This window comes from Mchenga conophoros, linkage group LG18 (genome assembly GCF_057382185.1).
Source record: "Mchenga conophoros isolate Kocher_MC1m ecotype Shallow Benthic linkage group LG18, M_conophoros_male_GT1.1, whole genome shotgun sequence".
Classification (NCBI taxonomy): domain Eukaryota; kingdom Metazoa; phylum Chordata; class Actinopteri; order Cichliformes; family Cichlidae; genus Mchenga; species Mchenga conophoros.
The window spans coordinates 32,519,591-32,538,290 of record NC_140543.1 but is presented as its reverse complement, the minus strand read 5'-3'; the positions used below and the strand labels follow the sequence as shown (position 1 = coordinate 32,538,290).

Below are 18,700 nucleotides of genomic sequence, written 5' to 3'. Positions count from 1 at the left end.
TGAACAGCGTGACGAAGGCTAGACCGTCCCATTTCACAGGCCTCTCTCTTCCGCACTTCTCGTACTTATAGTATGCACCGTACGTAGTACGCGTAGTGCTCGTACTTAAAGCGTGCGGTCTCTTAATTGGGACACAGCCTGATTCAGCTGTGTTGGAGTAGGGATGCATCTAAAAGCTGCAGGACAGTAGCTCTCGAGGACTGGAGTTGAAGATCCCTGGATTATGGACTCTGAAATTAAACATACTGTATAATCCTGTGGTCATGCTATTAATAATGTCCTCTTGTTGGCCATGCTTGGATGACACAGGTCTTCCACTGATTGAGAGCGTTTTCATACAAATCTTTTGCCTACTATCATTTTAAAAGCCCTGATTGTTCCATGTGGTTCCAGATATCAGCCACCATCTGTCGCAAATGTCCTTTTTAATCTCCCAATGTTAAAACGTTAGCCTCCTCTTTTCTCTTGTCACTTTCATTTTCTACTTGCATTTGGCTGCACTATAAAAGCCTGGAAAACACTCCTTATGCACACAGCAGTCATACACAAAGTCATACACGTAAAATTCAGGAACACAGCTGTTTATCTCTTCTTTGGTTTTTCTTCAGACTCCAGAAAATGGGGAAAAACGTCCACCTGTGCCAAAGGCCACGCCCGCTCCCCGTACAACTGCCAGTAAGAATGGCTCCTCTGCAACTGCTGCAGGCAAGACTGCAGGTACGAGGATACAGTGCAGCATCAGTTCCTTTGCTGCACCTGCAGCATATCTGACTGTACCGGTTTGCATGATATGAAATAAGATAAGATAAGATAAGATAAGATAAGATCACCTTTATTAGTATCTCAACATATTCTCTGCAACAGGAAACTTCACTCGCTGCTCTAGCTCGAACAGTGACTTGCATTGCACACTGGCGCTGCTCCAGGCTGCATCAACAGGCTAACTGAATTGCTACCATATGTTAGACTTAATCAGATTCAAGTGCTGGCTTTTGAAGAGCCCAACTGGTATTTTTGTCTGCACATGACAAACAGTATCTCACCTCTCAGAGCAAGGGAGATATGAGCTTTTTGTGTGTACCCTCACACAATATGATTCAGTCAACCAGTTCACAGCAATAGGTGTTATGTGCTGTAGGGTTTATGTTTCATTTTAGCTGCATGAGTGCTCCGTTACTCTTTGAGACTTTTGCCCCAGTGTCAACAGTTATGTCCAAGTCCATGATGTTTCTGTCACATCACAGCAGTATTACATACTGTGGCTTTATCAAAAACTGTACATACTGTTACTGGAAACTCATGTTATGCAGTTAACAAACTTCATGTCACCAGAAATTGTTGAGTTTCTGTCTGATTTTGCCTTTAAGCAGTCAGCTCTGCAATATTGTAGAAAAATAAATATCTATGGGCAGAACATATCAGTTAAATAATCACATCGTTGCCAATAAAACCTAAAAGTAGGTGTGATAAATTCAAACTACATCATATAGAAACATATAATATAGTGATAAACAATAGTCTACACTCACAAAGCTTAATTAAACACAATATTGACAAAACATTTTTAGTTTTAGTCTTTGATTATTTGATCAGTCTGTAAGTCAGCTGATTTGGTTGTCGGGTCTGTATAATCATATCTATTCTAAATGTATTTTACTTTGCCTAAATATTGCATGTAAATATAAATATTTGAAATACTATAAAAGAAACTAAAATGATCAAAACTAATCCCAAAAGTAACCAAAACCAAACGACACAAAAAAAAATGTGACAAGTTCATCCAAGTTTTCTTGTCTTTCGGAAATAACAAGTAAGAAAACAACTCTACAGCAAGGTAAGAATGGCAGAGCCGTGATTTAGCACTTCTAAATTTACCGTGTGTTAGTACGGTTAACAGTTTTCTGTAACATCAGCTAGACAGGAGGTGACAACAGCAGTGATTGTACATGTCTATTCTTCACTCTCTTTATAGCTTCGATTTGGTGTCCACAGACTTGAGAATAAACAAATAACTCATGAGATGCTGAATATTGAAGTCTCAGCTCAAGTTAGTCATTAATGTTGTCTGTCATATTATTGGATCATTACTATAATTTAATGTGAAAAGAAGTGTCCTATTCAACAGGGTGTTTTATGTATATATATATATATATATATATATATATATATATATATATATATTAGGGGTGCAACAATACAAAAAATTCATGGTTCGGTTCGATACTTTGGTGTCACGGTTCGATATTTTTTTGATACAAAAAATGTTAATGCCTTTTTAATTTGTCATTTATTTAAATTATAAATATATATTTTCACTCAAAAGTACAGTTTTTAAATTTAATGTTGCTGAAACAACAAAATAATAAAAAAATAAATCGATCTGATCGAGAAATCACTCATCTTTGGAAAAGAGAGTTTATTACAGAGAAATGTCTCTTTCCAAAATAAAAGCTATACTATACGCTTCTTCTGGGCTATATTCTCAGCAGCATATTAAACATATCAGGTCCCCATAAGGAGAATCATGTGCTAACGGCTGTCTAAATAACTCGGGTAAAGTTTGTAGCATGCGTGCTTGTTGTTTTTGTCTGCTTTCACTTGTCTTTGCACTAGGATGATGTTGGTGCAAATGTGCAGTCATATTCGTTGTGTTCCCACTAGTACTGTCAGCGTTAATCTGAAATGACGTTAATGCCACAACACGGCAAATCTTCGTTAACGAGCTACCGCGGATTGCCCAGTGCGTGGGGCTAGACAGCGTCAACACGTTAACGAGCAAACTGCGCTAATGCACTAGTTCCCACCCATGTAATTGAGCATTGTGTGGCACATCCGACATACTGTTTTGTCCATGACGCGCTTACCTTCAGGGTCATACTTCACATGAAGACCAAAATAGTTCCAAAGGCCAGATCTGAATGTACGGAGCTCCGCAGGGGATATGGGAGAAGAAAAAAAATTAAGACGGACTTTTGCGAGATCTCGCAAAAAAAACTCGGGATCTCGCAAAAGTTTTAGCTGCATTCTTCGGAGGCCGCCAGCTCGAAGCCAACCGGGAGGTCGAGGCACGATGTGCCGGGAAAGCGGTGTTCCCCCCAGCTGTAGTAGGTCTCGACCTCCCGTTAGCTTCGAGATAGTGGTGTCAGATCTCCGAAAACGTCAGAGCACTTTTGCAAATATGTGATGTCTTGTAAACCGAGCAGGTATCTGACAATTACACAACTACATTCACGCCTCAAAATATCTTAAAAGTGTATTTTGTGACCCAGAAAGAGTAATATTACAACTAAGTAGCTTTGTTGGATTTCAACTTTTGCGAGATCTCGCAAAAGTTTTGCGAGTCCGTCTTAATTTTTTTTTCTCCCATGTCCCCTGCGGGGCTCCGTATGAATGAGGGTGGGGGAGGTTCAATTTGCCATGTTGCAACGAGCTTAGCTTCTGTCTTGCTAGCTTGCGCTGCGCTTAGTGGATCAGCGCTCGACAGTGCAGCCTAGGCGGAGCAGTCGAACGCAGATCCACTGAGCTCTCAACACAGACAGCATCGTCAGAAGGAAAGTTGATAAAATAAATTAAAAATGTTGTATTGTTCGATACATATGCGTACCGAACCGAAAGCACTGTATCGAACTGTTCAATAGCGATACGAGTATCGTTGCACCCCTAATAAATATATATATATATATACTCCTTTCATGCTCACCTTTCCACTCTTTTTACTTAACCTATTTCCCAGAGGAACCCACCCGAGGGATTAATAAAGTTCTATCTAATCCAATATATATTCTATATTCCTTTTTTCCCTCTTCTTTCTGGAGCATTAAAATAAGTACCCTAACTCCTCACAACCTTAAGCCTATTTTTGGAATGGCTAGAGGGGCACCACCTGAGGCTGGAAATGCCTCATTATTTTTTTTGTATTGCTACCTAAAAATTATGGCGAAAAACCTGTTTTCTGTTTTCCACTTACAGCCAACAAGAACGACAAAACTGAGAGCAAGACCAGTGAGGCCAAGAAACCCAAGACTACACGTAAGAAACATAAAATACTTAAAATAACAGGTTAATTTTTTTTTTTGGGGGGGGGGGGGAGAGATACACAAACTACACAATACACATGTTTTCATGCAGTTGTAAGTTAGTTTCACAGACATCAATGACTACAAAAGCTCCTTGGGTATTTCCAGTACTTCTTCTACCAGTCAGGTCCCTGTATCCACTTCAGGACCACTTTGAGGTATTTTATCAAAGCAGGGACCAGCATGGTAACACAAAATTCTGGGCCCAAACGTGGGAGAAGGTTACCACCAAAATTTCAGATGCAGCCCGAAAATTTTGTCCTCCATGATTTTATTCAAACACTGGCAGAAGTGTCACAACACTGGTAGAAGTGGGGTAATATAGAGTAATAAGTATGTTAGATTAAATAATTAAGCGACATATTTTATTGTATAAGCATTAAATGTAATAGAGAGAAAACCCCAACAATCAGACAAACCCTGTGAGCAAGCACTTGGCAACAGTAGGAAGGAAAAACAATGCATACTTTCATAAAAAGTAAATGACATAGTGGTAGGCTTTTACATTTTCACAAATTTTACTATATTATACTAGAATATAAATTATTATACTATTATAGTGATATATAAATTATACTTATTATAATTTCTGTTTCTCTGTAGCCCGTCCTCGCCCAGCCTCAACCGCCGCTCCTGCTACCCCGGCTGCTTCCACCAATGGAGAATCCAGTGCCACTCACCGCCGTCGGGTCATCACCAAACCCCCTGTGCCCAAGCAGACTCCCCTGGATAAGAAACCAGCTGTTCCCCGTGCTCCCCGCACCCCCCGACCCATCAATGCTCCAACACCAGATCTAAAGAACGTCCGTTCCAAGATTGGTTCTATTGACAACATCAAGTACCAGCCTGGTGGAGGAAAGGTAAGACAAAGAGACAGCACAAGAGAGTACTATGAATAATTCAGGACAGTGATGTACCTGTCAAGATTCATGAATGCTTTTCTTGTAACAGCGAATGATTTGGCGATGGGTGGTTTGTACTTTAAATAGCGCATGTGTGTTATACAGCATAATAACATGAATTAATTCCTTTACTCTGGGATTGAGATTGGATGTCAGAATATATTTAATTTAACCTCTGCATATTTCATAGTTAATTTACAGTTTTTCTTTTTAATTCCTGGTCATTCTGAAACAGATAACATTTTTTAAATAGATAAAAGTAGTGTTGAAAAATGCTGAATTCAAAGTATTTCAAGTGTTTTACCTTAACTGTATAATAGGTCCTGGTACAAACTCTCAGAACAGCACTGCAAATCTTTCTCGCAGTAGAAGTGGATTTCCTGAAACATTGTAAATGTGTTCCTGGATCCTCATAATTCTGTACAAACAATGTCAGTGCCTGGAGTGCAGAAACGATCAGATGACTACATGCTCTGACTCTGCGGAATACACTGGATTCAGTTATATTTGCAGTGCCGTACAGCAGTGCCGTTGGCACGGTGCAGCTATGGTTAGACCTACAGTAGAGAAGAACACTAGTAATCAATCAATCAATTAAAGCTTTATTCGCCACATGCAGGTTGCCCTGCAGTGAAATGGGACCCCCCCCCCCACCCCCACCCACCCCACCCCCGACCTTACACACACAACACAGACATTACATGGGGATACAAGTCAGACATCGGTAGCGTTACAGAAAAACACTGAATATACTACAGTGGGAAAGTACGAGAGGAAAAAAAAGAGACCTCTACTCATGCTCTGCCTCCATGGTAGGACAGCATGAGAACAGGAAACAAAAAAACTCCTCTGCACAAAAAGCACATAAATGTCCACAGTACAACTTTGTGAAAGACATGACAAGCCACAGGATTGGGTGGGGGGTGAGGAGTAATCCGAAGCGAACACAGCAGCCGCCCTGCACAGCGTTACCATTCCAGCGCGGCACACAGACCCGCCGTGTTCCCCCGCAGGAAACAAGCATCGAAGGATGAGTGTGTGCTTATCAGTGTAAGTGTATGTGTGTGTGCGTGTCCATAGTTCAGCTGAGACAGTGTCCTTCGCCCTGCCAGGCTAAGTAAACAGTCTACCAGCCAACCCAGGTGGCCTTGCATGGAATGGGAAGGAACAGACTCAACACAGTGGTTATCAGGGTGTTTTTGTTCGCCTCCGGCCTTGAGCCCACAGCTGGCGCCGAAGGGGTAGCCACATCATAATGGTGATTTTTCTTTTAGAAACAACTGATGAGAATTTCAAGCTGTTTTTAACACTCCGACACTGGTCTCTCAATCTCCCATTGGATAGCTGCGAGTTTCTCCATGATGTTATTTACCTTCAATTCTGTGGTCTTTTCAGTCTTTTGCTCACAGAGCAGATTCTGAGACCTCACGACCCGCGTGTAATCCAGAGGTGTTGTTCCGAGTGGATTCTTCCCTGATGTAATCCAATATACGCTCAGAGGTGTTATTCTGAGCCTTCACTGCAGCCGTTAGCGCCTCCAAGCTCTTAACCATGCTGCCTTCAGTGAGCCCTTTCTGAGAAGCCGCACCTCGTCCCATCGTTTCAATCCCAGTGGGCAGCCTTGGGGGAGTTTGAACAGCCCGTTCCGCTTTCTTAATTTTCCAGCCAGGGCCAAGCCAGCTCCGATCAGCAAGAACCCTGTTATCATGGTTCCGAATAGGTAGATATCTTCAGCATCTTCGATCGACAGTCCCGCCAGGCACACGATCCTGCATGTCTGCCACCCGTCCATCGTGTATCCGGCAGGGAAAGTCCCTCCAGGGCACTCGGGCTCTCACGAGCCCAGACTTCTCGTTGAGAAAAGGGTGTCAATAGCATTCAGAGACCAGGTGATCAAATCCATAATTCTCTTTAGGTTTTAGAAACAGACTGTGAGAGTGTGTTCCAGGAAAGTGAAAAAAGCACGAGACAAGACAAGGACATAAGAAGCTAAGCAGGGAAGATAAGGGAGAGGAGAAAAGTGCGACCGCTGAGAGCCAAACGAGAAGAGAGTAAGAGAGAAAAGCAATCCTCACATGAGCTACTGAGTGTATATAATTTGACACCATTTGAAATAACAATAACTCAGAAACATGTCACTTCTGCACTGTGGGCATTTTAAAGGGCGTGTACATGTTAACTGAGAAAATAGCAACTTTACAACTCTATATTCGTTTTCCAGCGTCCTTCTAACATCAATCTTTTAACATATTCCTCTTTCTGAAATATCCAGTTTTTAACAGCATCTTGCTGCAATGCAAATGTTCTGACAGATGATGTTCTATCTCAGAATGACATACAGAACAGGAAGCATGCATGCTACCTGTATTCCACCACCCTAAAGTTGCCCAGCATGTCATGACATGGATCAGAGACATGACTGTGTTGTCCGTCTCCCTTCAATGTTATGTGACAGTGTGTCTAGAGGAAGGGGTGTGCCGTCGCTTTCAATCACAGGCATCATCCTCTCTCTGTCTGCCCTGCCATGTGAAATAATGTGTCCACTCTATCCATTATATCTTCTCTATTGTCCGTCAGAGAGTGGTTTTGCCTCAGAACAATATTGTGCTGAGAAAGTAGCCATTTTGGAAAATGTTCAGGGATTTTTTTCTTTCTTGTTGGGAGTTATTGAGAAGTTTGACGTCTCTCTCAGACGTTTTGAGCTTACTAAAGCTCGAGCTGGAGGTCAATTGGATAGGCTTGGAAAACAGAAGCAGGGAAATGGCTAATATGTGTTTTTTTACTTGTGAATGTTTTCTGTTTATGCACAGATAGTAGAAAACATGGACGTGGCTTCCAAATATGAAAAAAAACAAAAAAAGCTAATGGGGAAGTGCCTCACGCTGTGTACGTAAAGTGCTCTCTATCTGAGGGCCAGCGGACGGTGATTTGCTGTCTGTTTACAGGTTAACAGGCTCGTTCACTTGTTTTGGTTCATACTGAATAAAAAATTAAGTCACTTTTATAAAACTTGGTCATATCATGATTCAAAATCGAGAATTATGTTTATTATAAAATCACAAGCTAATTGGCTAATAACTTGTCATTAACAAATGAGTGTTTCGCACCTACAGCTCCTGGTGGCATCGTCTTTTGTTTTGCAGCCATGAAAATGGTTGATGTCGCACTAGCTACGTCCGTCGTAGTATTAGCTAAAGAGTAGCAAAATACAGTCAGGCAAATTTACATACGTGCACACACAATGAAATCGGAATAAAATATGTTTATTCTTGAGCTTCAGAGGTTCTGGTAGGGTTGAATGCTAATAACTAAGCTAATGGGTTCAAGCTTTATGTTGATCATTCAGATAATCGGGGCAGGGATAGCTCAGTAGGTAGAGTGGTGGCCCCATGATCGGAAGGTCGGGGGTTCGACTCCACTGAACGGCTACCCTGAGGTACCCCTGAGCAACGTACCGTCCCTACACACTGCTCCCCGGGCGCTGCATTGGTGGCTGCCCACTGCTTCACTGGGTGAATGGGTTAAATGCAGAGAAACTATTTCCCTATGGGGACTAACACGCACACTGATCAAGAACGTCTACTTTGCAAAATGTTGAATTATATTTAAATGTTCTCACAACTAATAGTTGCATTCCTCATACACTTGTTGACATTTTGTCCACTTGTTTGTATGTTTTTGTGTTTCTCTAGATAGTCAAAGTTAATTTGCGTTCTTTTGCACTAACTACATCGGTTTCATTTCCATGTGTCTGTAGTGACCTTTTCTGAAATTGCAGATACAAAGTGTCTTTCTGTGCACCAAAATAGGTGCACAATGATTAACAAATATTTATGTTAATATCTTCCTTTCACATCCATTACTTTCTCCTGCCTGGTCATACTGCAGTGTTTGGTTGGGTGTTGTTGTATCCAGCATAGACGTCGCCACTACTCCCATTCAGGGGAACACAATCCATGCACCTTTTCAGCAACGCTTAACTTCCACAACCTGTAGCGTTTAGTCATGATTGTATGGCCAATTAAAGTTAGATTACTGTAGAAAAGGAGCTGTTGCTTTCTGTGCAAATAGTTCTGTGAAATTGCCCTGACCTTGTACTTTTCTGTGTGTAACAAAAGAGCAGTCGGAAGGGAAAATATTGCTATGAACTGTACTTAACCGCTCCATTCACTCTTTCAGGCATTGTGTTTCACAGGAGCATCTTCCCTGCTTTTCAAAACACGCTTTTACTCTTTGAAAGCTTCTTTACACAAACACATCGGCGCCCTGCATCGTAATTACTGGCACTGACTCATTCAGTCTTTTGTGATACTAAATTGCTTATGTTTACATTTTCTATTCAGGAGCAGTTTATGTGACTAATAGCCTTTCCCACCTCAGTATTTAGCAATAATATCAGTGCTGTTTATGTGAGCAGTGGTACACTCCAGAAATGTGACATTTGATTTGTTGTTTTCAGACTGTATAAATAAGCCGACACTCTTTTTTTGTGATGGTATTTGATTAGCTTTTGTCACTAACAAAAGAAAAATGTTACTACATTTGTACTAATGTCATGTTTTAAAAAGGCTCCATCTGTTCCAGTTTTCTACCATCTGAATGCACAATACTCCTGATCTTCATGCTAAATTGTCCCAAAAATAAATTCTAACATTTAACCGGTGCCACTACTATCAATTATATAATATTATTCATACACCCACACATTTGGTTAATGTATTTGGTTCTTCGGCTTCTTTTTTAAGTAGCTCTAACATCCATTACACTCACACAATTGGTCCAGGCATTTGCATTCTTTTGATCACACCCATGTCGTCCACCTCGTTGTGGTGTAGCATTTGGTTGGTTGGAGGTTGTATTGACCAGGGGTGCTGGTTGTCTCCTCAGGTCTCTTCCACCCCGAACAACAAGACATCAGACCCCTCCACCCCTGCTGCCAAGGCCAGAGTGAGTCCTTGCCATTGACACCTTCACACCCCAGTACATTCACCCTTCTGTATGCATTCATCACAAGCACCACCTGCTCAACATCTCGAACAACACTCCACCTTGCTGTTCATTCCTACATGCACCTGCATATTCTGTCTGTTGATACTAAAGCAGGTTTCATTGTATGGTATATTTGTAAGAGACAAGTATAAAAAACAACAACTCTAAGACTAATTTCTAACACCAGTACCTTGATTAATAAGTGTAATTGTTTAAAATCATTATTGGACAATATCATATTATGTCATTATTGCAGTTCTGGACAGGCTCTAACTGTGTTATATAAAGTTTTAAAATCTCAAATTTGCTTGGAGTAAACAGTTCAGTGCAAAGGGAGTCTTGTAGTGTCTGACTCTTTCATGCAGTATATTCAGTGTGTTTATAATATTCTAGTGAAGTCTAAGAACTTGGTATACTATTTTAAAATGTTTAAAAATCCCAATGATTTCTTGGCTTAACTTGGATTGCCTCAATATAGAGGCTTGTAGGTGCTTTAACAACAAATCGTGAATAACCAAGAGGTTATTCAGGTTCAAGAATGAGATAAAAAAAAAAGAGAAATGGCAACAGAAAAAGGATGAATCTGTATGCAAATGGTAAGCAATGTGCAATTTTATGGCGTTATTTTTGTGCCACTATTCTGAGCGCACATAAAAAAATTGCAGGTGCAAGTGTTGCATTTTGAGGAGAAATTTATTTTGAGTAAAGAAAAGCTAAATTTGAGTGAACAAAATTCATTGCTGCGTGCAAAAACTGTATTTCAGTGTTTGCTATTATCCACACACACACACAACAGCAGCCCATCTCGCTCAGTTTTTGCATTTGCGCTTGCTCGCAATGTGTTGCTCGCGCTCTCAACATTTCTGCTCGTGCACGCTCAACTCTTTCTCTACATCGTTATATTTGTGCCACAAAACCAGCCAATCACAGACTTGGATGCAAAAAAAATCTGATTGTCTGTTTTGGTCTCCAACCAGCTCGAAACGAGGCAGCGGCGGAGGAACACAGAGTGGCGGAGTTTGAAATAATACTCTTTCTGGGTCACAAAATAAACTTTTAAGATATTTTCATGTGAGAATGGTGCTGTGTGAACTTCAAATACCTGCTCGATTTATCAAGACATCACATATTTGCAAAAGTGCTCTAACGTTTTCAGAGTTACCCGAGGGCGGCTGCTATTGTGTGTGTGTGTGTGTGTGTGTGTGTGTGTGTGTGTGTGTGTGTGTGTGTGTGTGTGTGTGTGTGTGTGTGTGTGTATGGATAATAGCAAACACTGAAATACAGTTTTTGCACGCAGCAACACGCTGCTGTCAGATGCATTCGTCAGCAAATGTGGCTGTGTTGGTCACTCTTGCATGAACAGCCTACCCAAGCTACCCTACCCAATCTGTGAGCGAACCGGTCCAAGATCACTACCTCCAGAGAGCCGTGTGTGGTTCTTCCACATGCTACTGAGCCTCCCCCCGGTTGTTAAATTGATAAATTGTCAGTATGTCTTGTTTTTTCAGACTTCAATCACCCAATCCAATAAACAACACCAAACAAGAGTCAATAGCAGAATAAGCTGTCTGGCTTTGTCAAGTTTTTCATGGGTGTGACACACAACCCAACTGCTGCTCTACCCACAAATGCTTTGTTCTTACAAATGTGACACCATTTAATGGGAAATAAACAGGCTTTCCATTGATATAAGATTTACTGCCAAGAAGCATTGTTAGAAACAAAGAAATAATCAACCAAACACAAATTCACTTACTCTTTGTGCTAAGATTTATCCACTGCAATGAATACAGAACATGGGTAGTATAACAGAGTGTGTACCATTAGCTAGAAAAGCTAGAAGACATGATATGTGTACAAATACAAAATGCAAATTAATCTCACGCATTATCTTTGGCTGAAATTGATGTTGCATTCTTTGAAATGTGGTCTCCTCTCATGGATAAGTGTCACTTGGTTGCCACTTTTTAGCGGTAATTTACTAAAATATTTTCATCATCCTACTTCTTTATCTAGCATAGCATGAGAATCATTAGAAATTAAGGAGACATGATGAACGAGAACCATGCAGCTGCTTGAAATCAATTAGGATATTTATGATGTGCTATCTGTGAGGAATACAAACTGAGGAGTCTGCTGCTTTTTGTCTGTGTGTTTGTGTGTGTTCGTGCTTACGCATTAAGTGTATGTGCACTCACTGCTCAGTGAGTCATCCTTTGCTGGTGCCACCTGCGTCATCATGCCATTTTCATCCTGGAGAAGCAACACTAAGACAAAGACAGAGAGAATGGAGGAAGGCGTCTTAGGCTTGCTGCAGGGCTTTTTTACAATGCAGCGACAGAGCCAATCAAAGTGATATCACACAAACAGGTTGGTGTTAGCTTATATAGAAGCAGGACAGGGTGGCTGCTTTTGATTCTTCATCATCAAAGTGGCTTATCTGCAACATCTTAAAAGCTTTGACTATTTTACCTGAGAAAGTTTTGGACACACTAGTGAGTCCAAAGTCCACAGTCCACAGTCCTTAGGTTGTGAAAAAGATGAAGACATCAAAGGGCAGCCTATTATTTCCATTTCTGGCTCTATATTTTTATTTTGGGAATTTACTAGAATAGCTTTGAATGATTCAAAATTCAAAATAATCCTTCTTTATCATATACTGGACCTTGGTGCAGCCCCTTAGTTTCTCAGCTGTCTGCAAGTGACAGATCATTGAAATTTGCTGTGTCGCCACGGCCATGCTTTTTGACGAAAACTCAAAAACTCCACATTATGACCCAGGTTTGTAGTTGAGACTAACCAAATATGAAGTTGGTCCTACAAAAAAACAAGGAGGAGTTGGCAAAAGTATAACAGCATGAATAATCTCCTGAAATGCCATCTTCAATTCAAAGGGCAAAATTTCATGAGTTTTCAAGCAGATTAAAGGCCTCAAAAAGCCATTAGAAGTGATTACACGTTTCATGCTCCGGCCATAATGATAGTAGTTGGATTAATTCTTATTAAAAGGTAATTAAAAATTAAAGTTTATTTATGAAGGGTATTTTTTCAAGTCAAGTGGCTTTATTGTCATTTCAACCATGTGGTAGTCACAGTGAAACCAGACAGCATTCCTTCAAAATTACGGTGATTTATATAACAGGCAGTCAACACAGGGAGTGCAAAAAAACAGTGCAACACCAGGCAGAACAGAACAATCCCACATAGCAAAATTGGTATGGATCGGATCTGGCCCACACACCGCAAAGAATGACGGCCTTTTGGTGGCCCAGATCTGGTTTGCCAGATGTGGCCCACACATGGACCAGCAGCAGACACACTGGTGGTCCTGTGCCCAGAACAGTTTCAGCTCTGGCCCTAGATGTCAGCCTAATATGTACCTTAATCAAGACATGTAATAACAACATGCGCCAGAATATAATAGTGGAAAAGTAACATGAAGAAACTCTGTTCAGACAATGAATGGATTGATTCTTATATAGCCCTTTTCACTGTCCCAGATTACTGAAAGTGCTCTAAGCAACATGTCACATTAACACACTTTGTCTAAACTGAGTGCTTCCTAACTACATTCATACTCTTGGCATGCAGACTGGAAGAGCCAGGGATCTTACCACTACCCTTCCGATTAGTAGGTGACCGGCTCTACCTCCTGAGCTACAGCCACACAATGGTAAACATGAGTAAACCCTCACTAGGTTTTGGATAAAGTTTACACTCACAAACCTGTCAAACCTGCATTTAAAACGTTGGCTACCACAGCAGTATAGTATTGCAACATGGCATTTGGGTCTTCTAACTAAAACAGGAAAATAGGAACATAACTAGTGCCATCAATGCCAGACCTGGCACACATCTGGTTGACATGTCAGTCAGAAGTGCCAGCTTGATGCTGGATCCGGGCCAGACCTGTTTTCTATAAGCCTGGGCCACATAAACCAATCCACAATCGGGCCAGATGTGGCATGCCATCACATAAATGGTGCCATCTATGCCAGGCCCATATCTGGATGACATATGTCTTACCATGCCAGAAGTCAGCCAGCAGTGCCAGCTTGATACCAGATCCGGGCCAGACCTACTTGCTACATGGGATAGAGATACAAGACAGTGCAAACACAACAACAATTTAAACATGCATTTCACTGACAGAAGTTTCACTGACAAATGCAACTGCATGGCAGGATGCTGTAAACGGACCAAACTTCAGTCAGGAGAACAACTGAGATAATCCATCCACAAAACAAGGTTAGTCATTAGTATACTGCTGCATGGGCTGGGCTGTAGTTACATCACAAGGGTTTAAAAACTGAGCTTTAAAATGTACAGTGGTAATAAAAACCGAGAGAGGCCGACAGTGATCCCTAACTGTTTTTAGGGGCTTGTTCAGATTAAACAGAACAAGATACAAATCAATTATAACATGTTAAAAAACATGTTTAGAAGTGACCAAAGTCACATTTTGGCAGGTTGAGTCAAGTTTGCTTTGCTCAAAAATGTCTTTTATCTGCAACATATTACTCAGCCCCAATTCAGAATATAAACCCAGATTGTCCAGATAGGCTTCACACCCAGAGAGACCCGCAAGATTCAGTTTTAACCAGCCTGATCAAGTTTAGTTATTCATTGTGCACTGCAAGCCCACTCTACACAATACTCCATCCTAAGCAAAGGGTATCATTCAGGCTTTGTCATGCTGTTCACTTTCTGGAATCAGTACAAATCTGATCTGACTTATTAGATTTCTCACTAAGAGGCAGGAAGAATCCAGGTTACTTAACTCTGAATTGTTTAACCTTCCCTGTATCGGTCAGCACTGGATGGCACTACCACAGGTAGAAGCAAACTTTTCTGGTTGATCACAGGCCTTCTACTGAGGGAGATTCAAGATTCAATGTCACATCAATCGGATCACTGAGCTCTTTGGCCCCACAGTATGGTATGCCTTCAACACATTAATTTTAGGACAGCCTTCTTTTGCAGTTTGAGGTTAGCAATCAGGTAGGTTCTCAGTCATCCAGGTCATGGTAGTCTAAGGAGCTTGGAAGGAAAGTGACTGGACTTCTTAAAGTTTCATGAACCCCCAAAAAGCAAACGGCATCAGATTTAAATTGGATAAGTATAATTGTTTTCTACTTATACCTCAAACCTATGTCTATGGTGTATGGCAAAGACACTGCAATAATTCAGAGAAAACTCTAACATCAGACAACCTGTTATGAGCAAGCACTTGGCAACAGTGGGAAAGAGAAACTCCCCTTTAACAGGAAGAAGCCTCTGGCGGAACCAGGCTCAGGGAGGGGCGGCCATCTGCCGCAGCCAGTTGGGGTGAGAGAAGAAAGACAGGACAAAAGAAATGCTGTGGAAGAGAGCCAGAGATTTTTACATTTCAGTTATGTATCTCATTTGTAGCCAAAGCTGAAATACTAAGGAGAGAAGCTGACCATATAACATGTTCTTCCAGCTTGTAGTGTACTGCTGAAAGCACTTCAGACAGAACAACAGGTTTTTCTGCAAACTAGTCTATTTTTGAATCTTTTTAAAACCACCTTGTGCCCTCTGTTGTTCTGAATCTGTCACTTGGGGTTGCTTTTTTGCTTTGCTTTTAGCAGCATGTGTTAACACAAAATTACTGTCCACGGCACTCTTGCATGTACTCTCTCTCATCTTTGAGTGTTTGTCTTACGCTTTTTTTTTGTAGCTATTGCTGTTTATGGAAGCGCTCTGTTGTTATTCACTCAGTATTCTCATCTTTTGCTAATTATGCATTCATTTTTGTAAGAATCTGCATTGATTCTTTCTAAGAATGTTTCCCATTAACATTCTCATTTTGATGGTTTGTCACATAATGTACCAAAAGCATTTTTGCTGTCTCATGTGCAAACCATCAATGAGCTTCTATAAAAAATGAATAGCAAAAAGTCTTCCATACTTACAGTACAAGGCTACTCTGTTTCCTGTCAACTAAACCTGCCAGCTGATCAGCTTTCTTTCTTTCTTTCTTTCTGTCTTTTTTTCTTTCCTCATGTTGCTTGTCTGTGTGTCTGCCTGCTTGTCTTTAGGTTCAGATAGTGCACAAAAAGCTGGACTTCAGCCACGTCACTTCTCGCTGTGGCTCCAAGGACAATATCAAACATGTCCCTGGAGGTGGCAATGTAAGTACTCCTGAAGCTGGAAGGAGACTCTCACATTTTATGCTAATTTAACCTAATTTGGACTATCTTGCTCTAAAGGTTGATCAGTTGGGAATGCCCCTTGTGCCTTGTACTCACCTAGCAGGTGTATTTGTTACAAAGAGATAAAATGGGAATTTATGTTCTTGGTATGTAAATCAGGTCCATCGTTGGGGGATGCATATTGTATTGGGTCCTTATTTACACATTCATACAGTATTGCTCTTGCAAAACAATATTCCTGTTCCTGTTTAAACAATTGCCAGATAATCTCATAATCTCATCGTAAGAAATTGAATCAGTCTGACTTATAAACATTGTACTGTCCTCCGGTGTTCTCTGATTGGATCTCTTCAAACAAATTTAGTAAATAGGAGCACCCATAAGATCTGAGACTGACAAAAATATTTACAAGGTTCAATTCCAAAAATGCACTTTGCGGTTTTGCCTCTTGGTTTAGTTTAACGTTCAGTAATTGAACTGACCGCAGGTGCTCATGCCTACCCTTTCAGGACTTGTTTCTACCTGGTCTGAAAACCTGCTTCACTATCGCCATCTCGCACAACCACAGAGTATATACAAAATATTAATTTAGTCTCCAAGTTAAGCCACTGTAGAAGAGCCTTTAAACCTCTAATGGCCATCAGGGGGCAACTCCTGTAGTCGAAAAAGAGGTCTGATTGTACAGAAGTCCATTAATACATTAACCTGCTGCTAACTGATGAGATTATGTTCTCAATTTAGAGTAAAACAGTTGATAAAGCAGGGTATAACAGCCAGATTGTCGAATCTGATGAATGAAAACCAGAGTCACTGTGACTGTTTCCATCTTTCACATACTGTAGTCTATCCTCAAAACCACCGCTTTGCTCTGTCAGCTCAAATAAACTGGGTTTTTTTTTCAGTGTGGGGACATGCAGTCATACTAAAAGGTCATGGTAAAAAGAAAGTATACCTTGTGTCATTTTTACTTACTAGTGCTTACCAACTAAAACAATCATTTGGAAGTTTATTGGGATTTGTCTATACACAGCTCTCTTAAGATCTGTTATAGATTTGCTGGTTTGCTTGGGATTATTGTCCTTTTACATTAAATCAATATGGCCAAGAATTAGCTGTAGCAGGCCTCATGTTTGACTCTAGAATACTTTGGTATGTAGAGCTTTGTGGTTGACTCATGGTGACGACATGGTGCCCTGAGGCCTGTACTATGAAGCAGGATTTAATCTTATCAAGGTAACTTCAGCGTTCATCCTGAGTTTTCTATACTAAGAAGATTATTCATTTCTTACTGGAGTATATTGCCATAGAAACTTATGCTGTGAACTTGAACTGCGAAGAAGCTGGTTATTTTCAGATTAGAGATCAACAGGTATGAAATCACCACTTGCTGACCAACAGCATTCCCCGAAGGCTCTTTGGACCTCTGCTGTGAGAGTTTGAGGGTTTAACATTTTTCAGCTGCATCTAAAGTCTTCGCATTTCCCTCATGAGCATCAATATTAAACATAGGTTCTTAGATACAACTTAGCATTACTAAAACACAATACACAGACATATCAAGTTTGTACATAGACTAGGCCTAGCCTTTTTTATCTTAAGTCTTTACTCTCAAACCTTTAAACAGCGCTGAGTCTCCAGGTGAGAGATTTAAAAACTAAAGCTGTTGGGAGCAGGTTATGTTGAGAGTGTTGGTTGAAAATCATCTGGATGTTTTCACTGTTTCTTTTAGTTAAAGCATGTTTTATACATGATGTAATACAGTTTCTATGCTGGGGGTTACATTTTACATCTGCAAGCTGCTGCACCTTAGTAGAACCACTGAATGAAGCACAAACTGTGTCGCATTGTCTTGGAGATGTGCATGAATTCGTTTGGTGATGAAATGTTACAGTGGATAAAATAATTATTTGAGCTCGTTCACTTAAAAAAGACATAAACACTGTCTAATTTTTATGGTGGTTTCATTTTAATGGAAAGAGACAGGATATCAAGGCAAAATCCAGGAAAAAAAAAACACCAGCATTTACATTTTCTGTATTTACTTACATCACTGATGTGTTTTTATAGTGGAAGATGACATTATGGATATTTAAACTGACTTTTAAGGATTTTAACTATTTGTTTCTATTCTTTAATATCCATTCACATTAGGGTAAGCTACGGGTCCAACAAAAGGTTTTGACAGTTTGTGTTACTAATAAAATTTTATCAGCAGAGTTATGGTCATCTCATTCTCCAGTCTGTCATCTTATATGTGAATCTGACTGATTTTAGCACATGTTGTGAGGCAGGTCATCGTGCCAGCTGCCAACTCTACAGTCATGGTGTGACTAGTTACAGCTCGTCCTGATTTATCTGCACAAACGGAGCGCTGCCGAACAAAACAAAAAGGCACCTTCTAAAATAATGAAACGGGTTAAAACAGGAAATCAAGCATGATTGGTAAAAAAAGCTGTGAGTCAATTTCACATACTCTGTTGCATTGTCAGGAATGTCACGCCGCTATATGAATGCGGCAGATGCAGTATAATGAATGATAGCGATTTTCTAAAGTGGC

The 18,700-nt window shown here is 40.5% G+C and overlaps 1 protein-coding gene across 6 annotated transcripts in view; it reads left to right on the top strand.

Moving 5' to 3' along the window:
- LOC146554218 (uncharacterized) overlaps nucleotides 1-18,700 on the top strand; it is a 135,715-nt gene that overhangs the window by 107,126 nt on the left and 9,889 nt on the right. For 5 of the 6 annotated variants that reach the window (XM_085253208.1, XM_085253212.1, XM_085253210.1 and 2 more), the window contains 5 exons: nucleotides 609-717; nucleotides 3,970-4,029; nucleotides 4,680-4,936; nucleotides 9,866-9,925; nucleotides 16,030-16,122. In XM_085253208.1, coding sequence (XP_085109334.1) covers nucleotides 609-717; nucleotides 3,970-4,029; nucleotides 4,680-4,936; nucleotides 9,866-9,925; nucleotides 16,030-16,122 — 579 coding nt within the window. The remainder of the gene's footprint in view (nucleotides 1-608; nucleotides 718-3,969; nucleotides 4,030-4,679; nucleotides 4,937-9,865; nucleotides 9,926-16,029; nucleotides 16,123-18,700) is intronic. The other variant, XM_085253209.1, reaches the window with a different exon arrangement.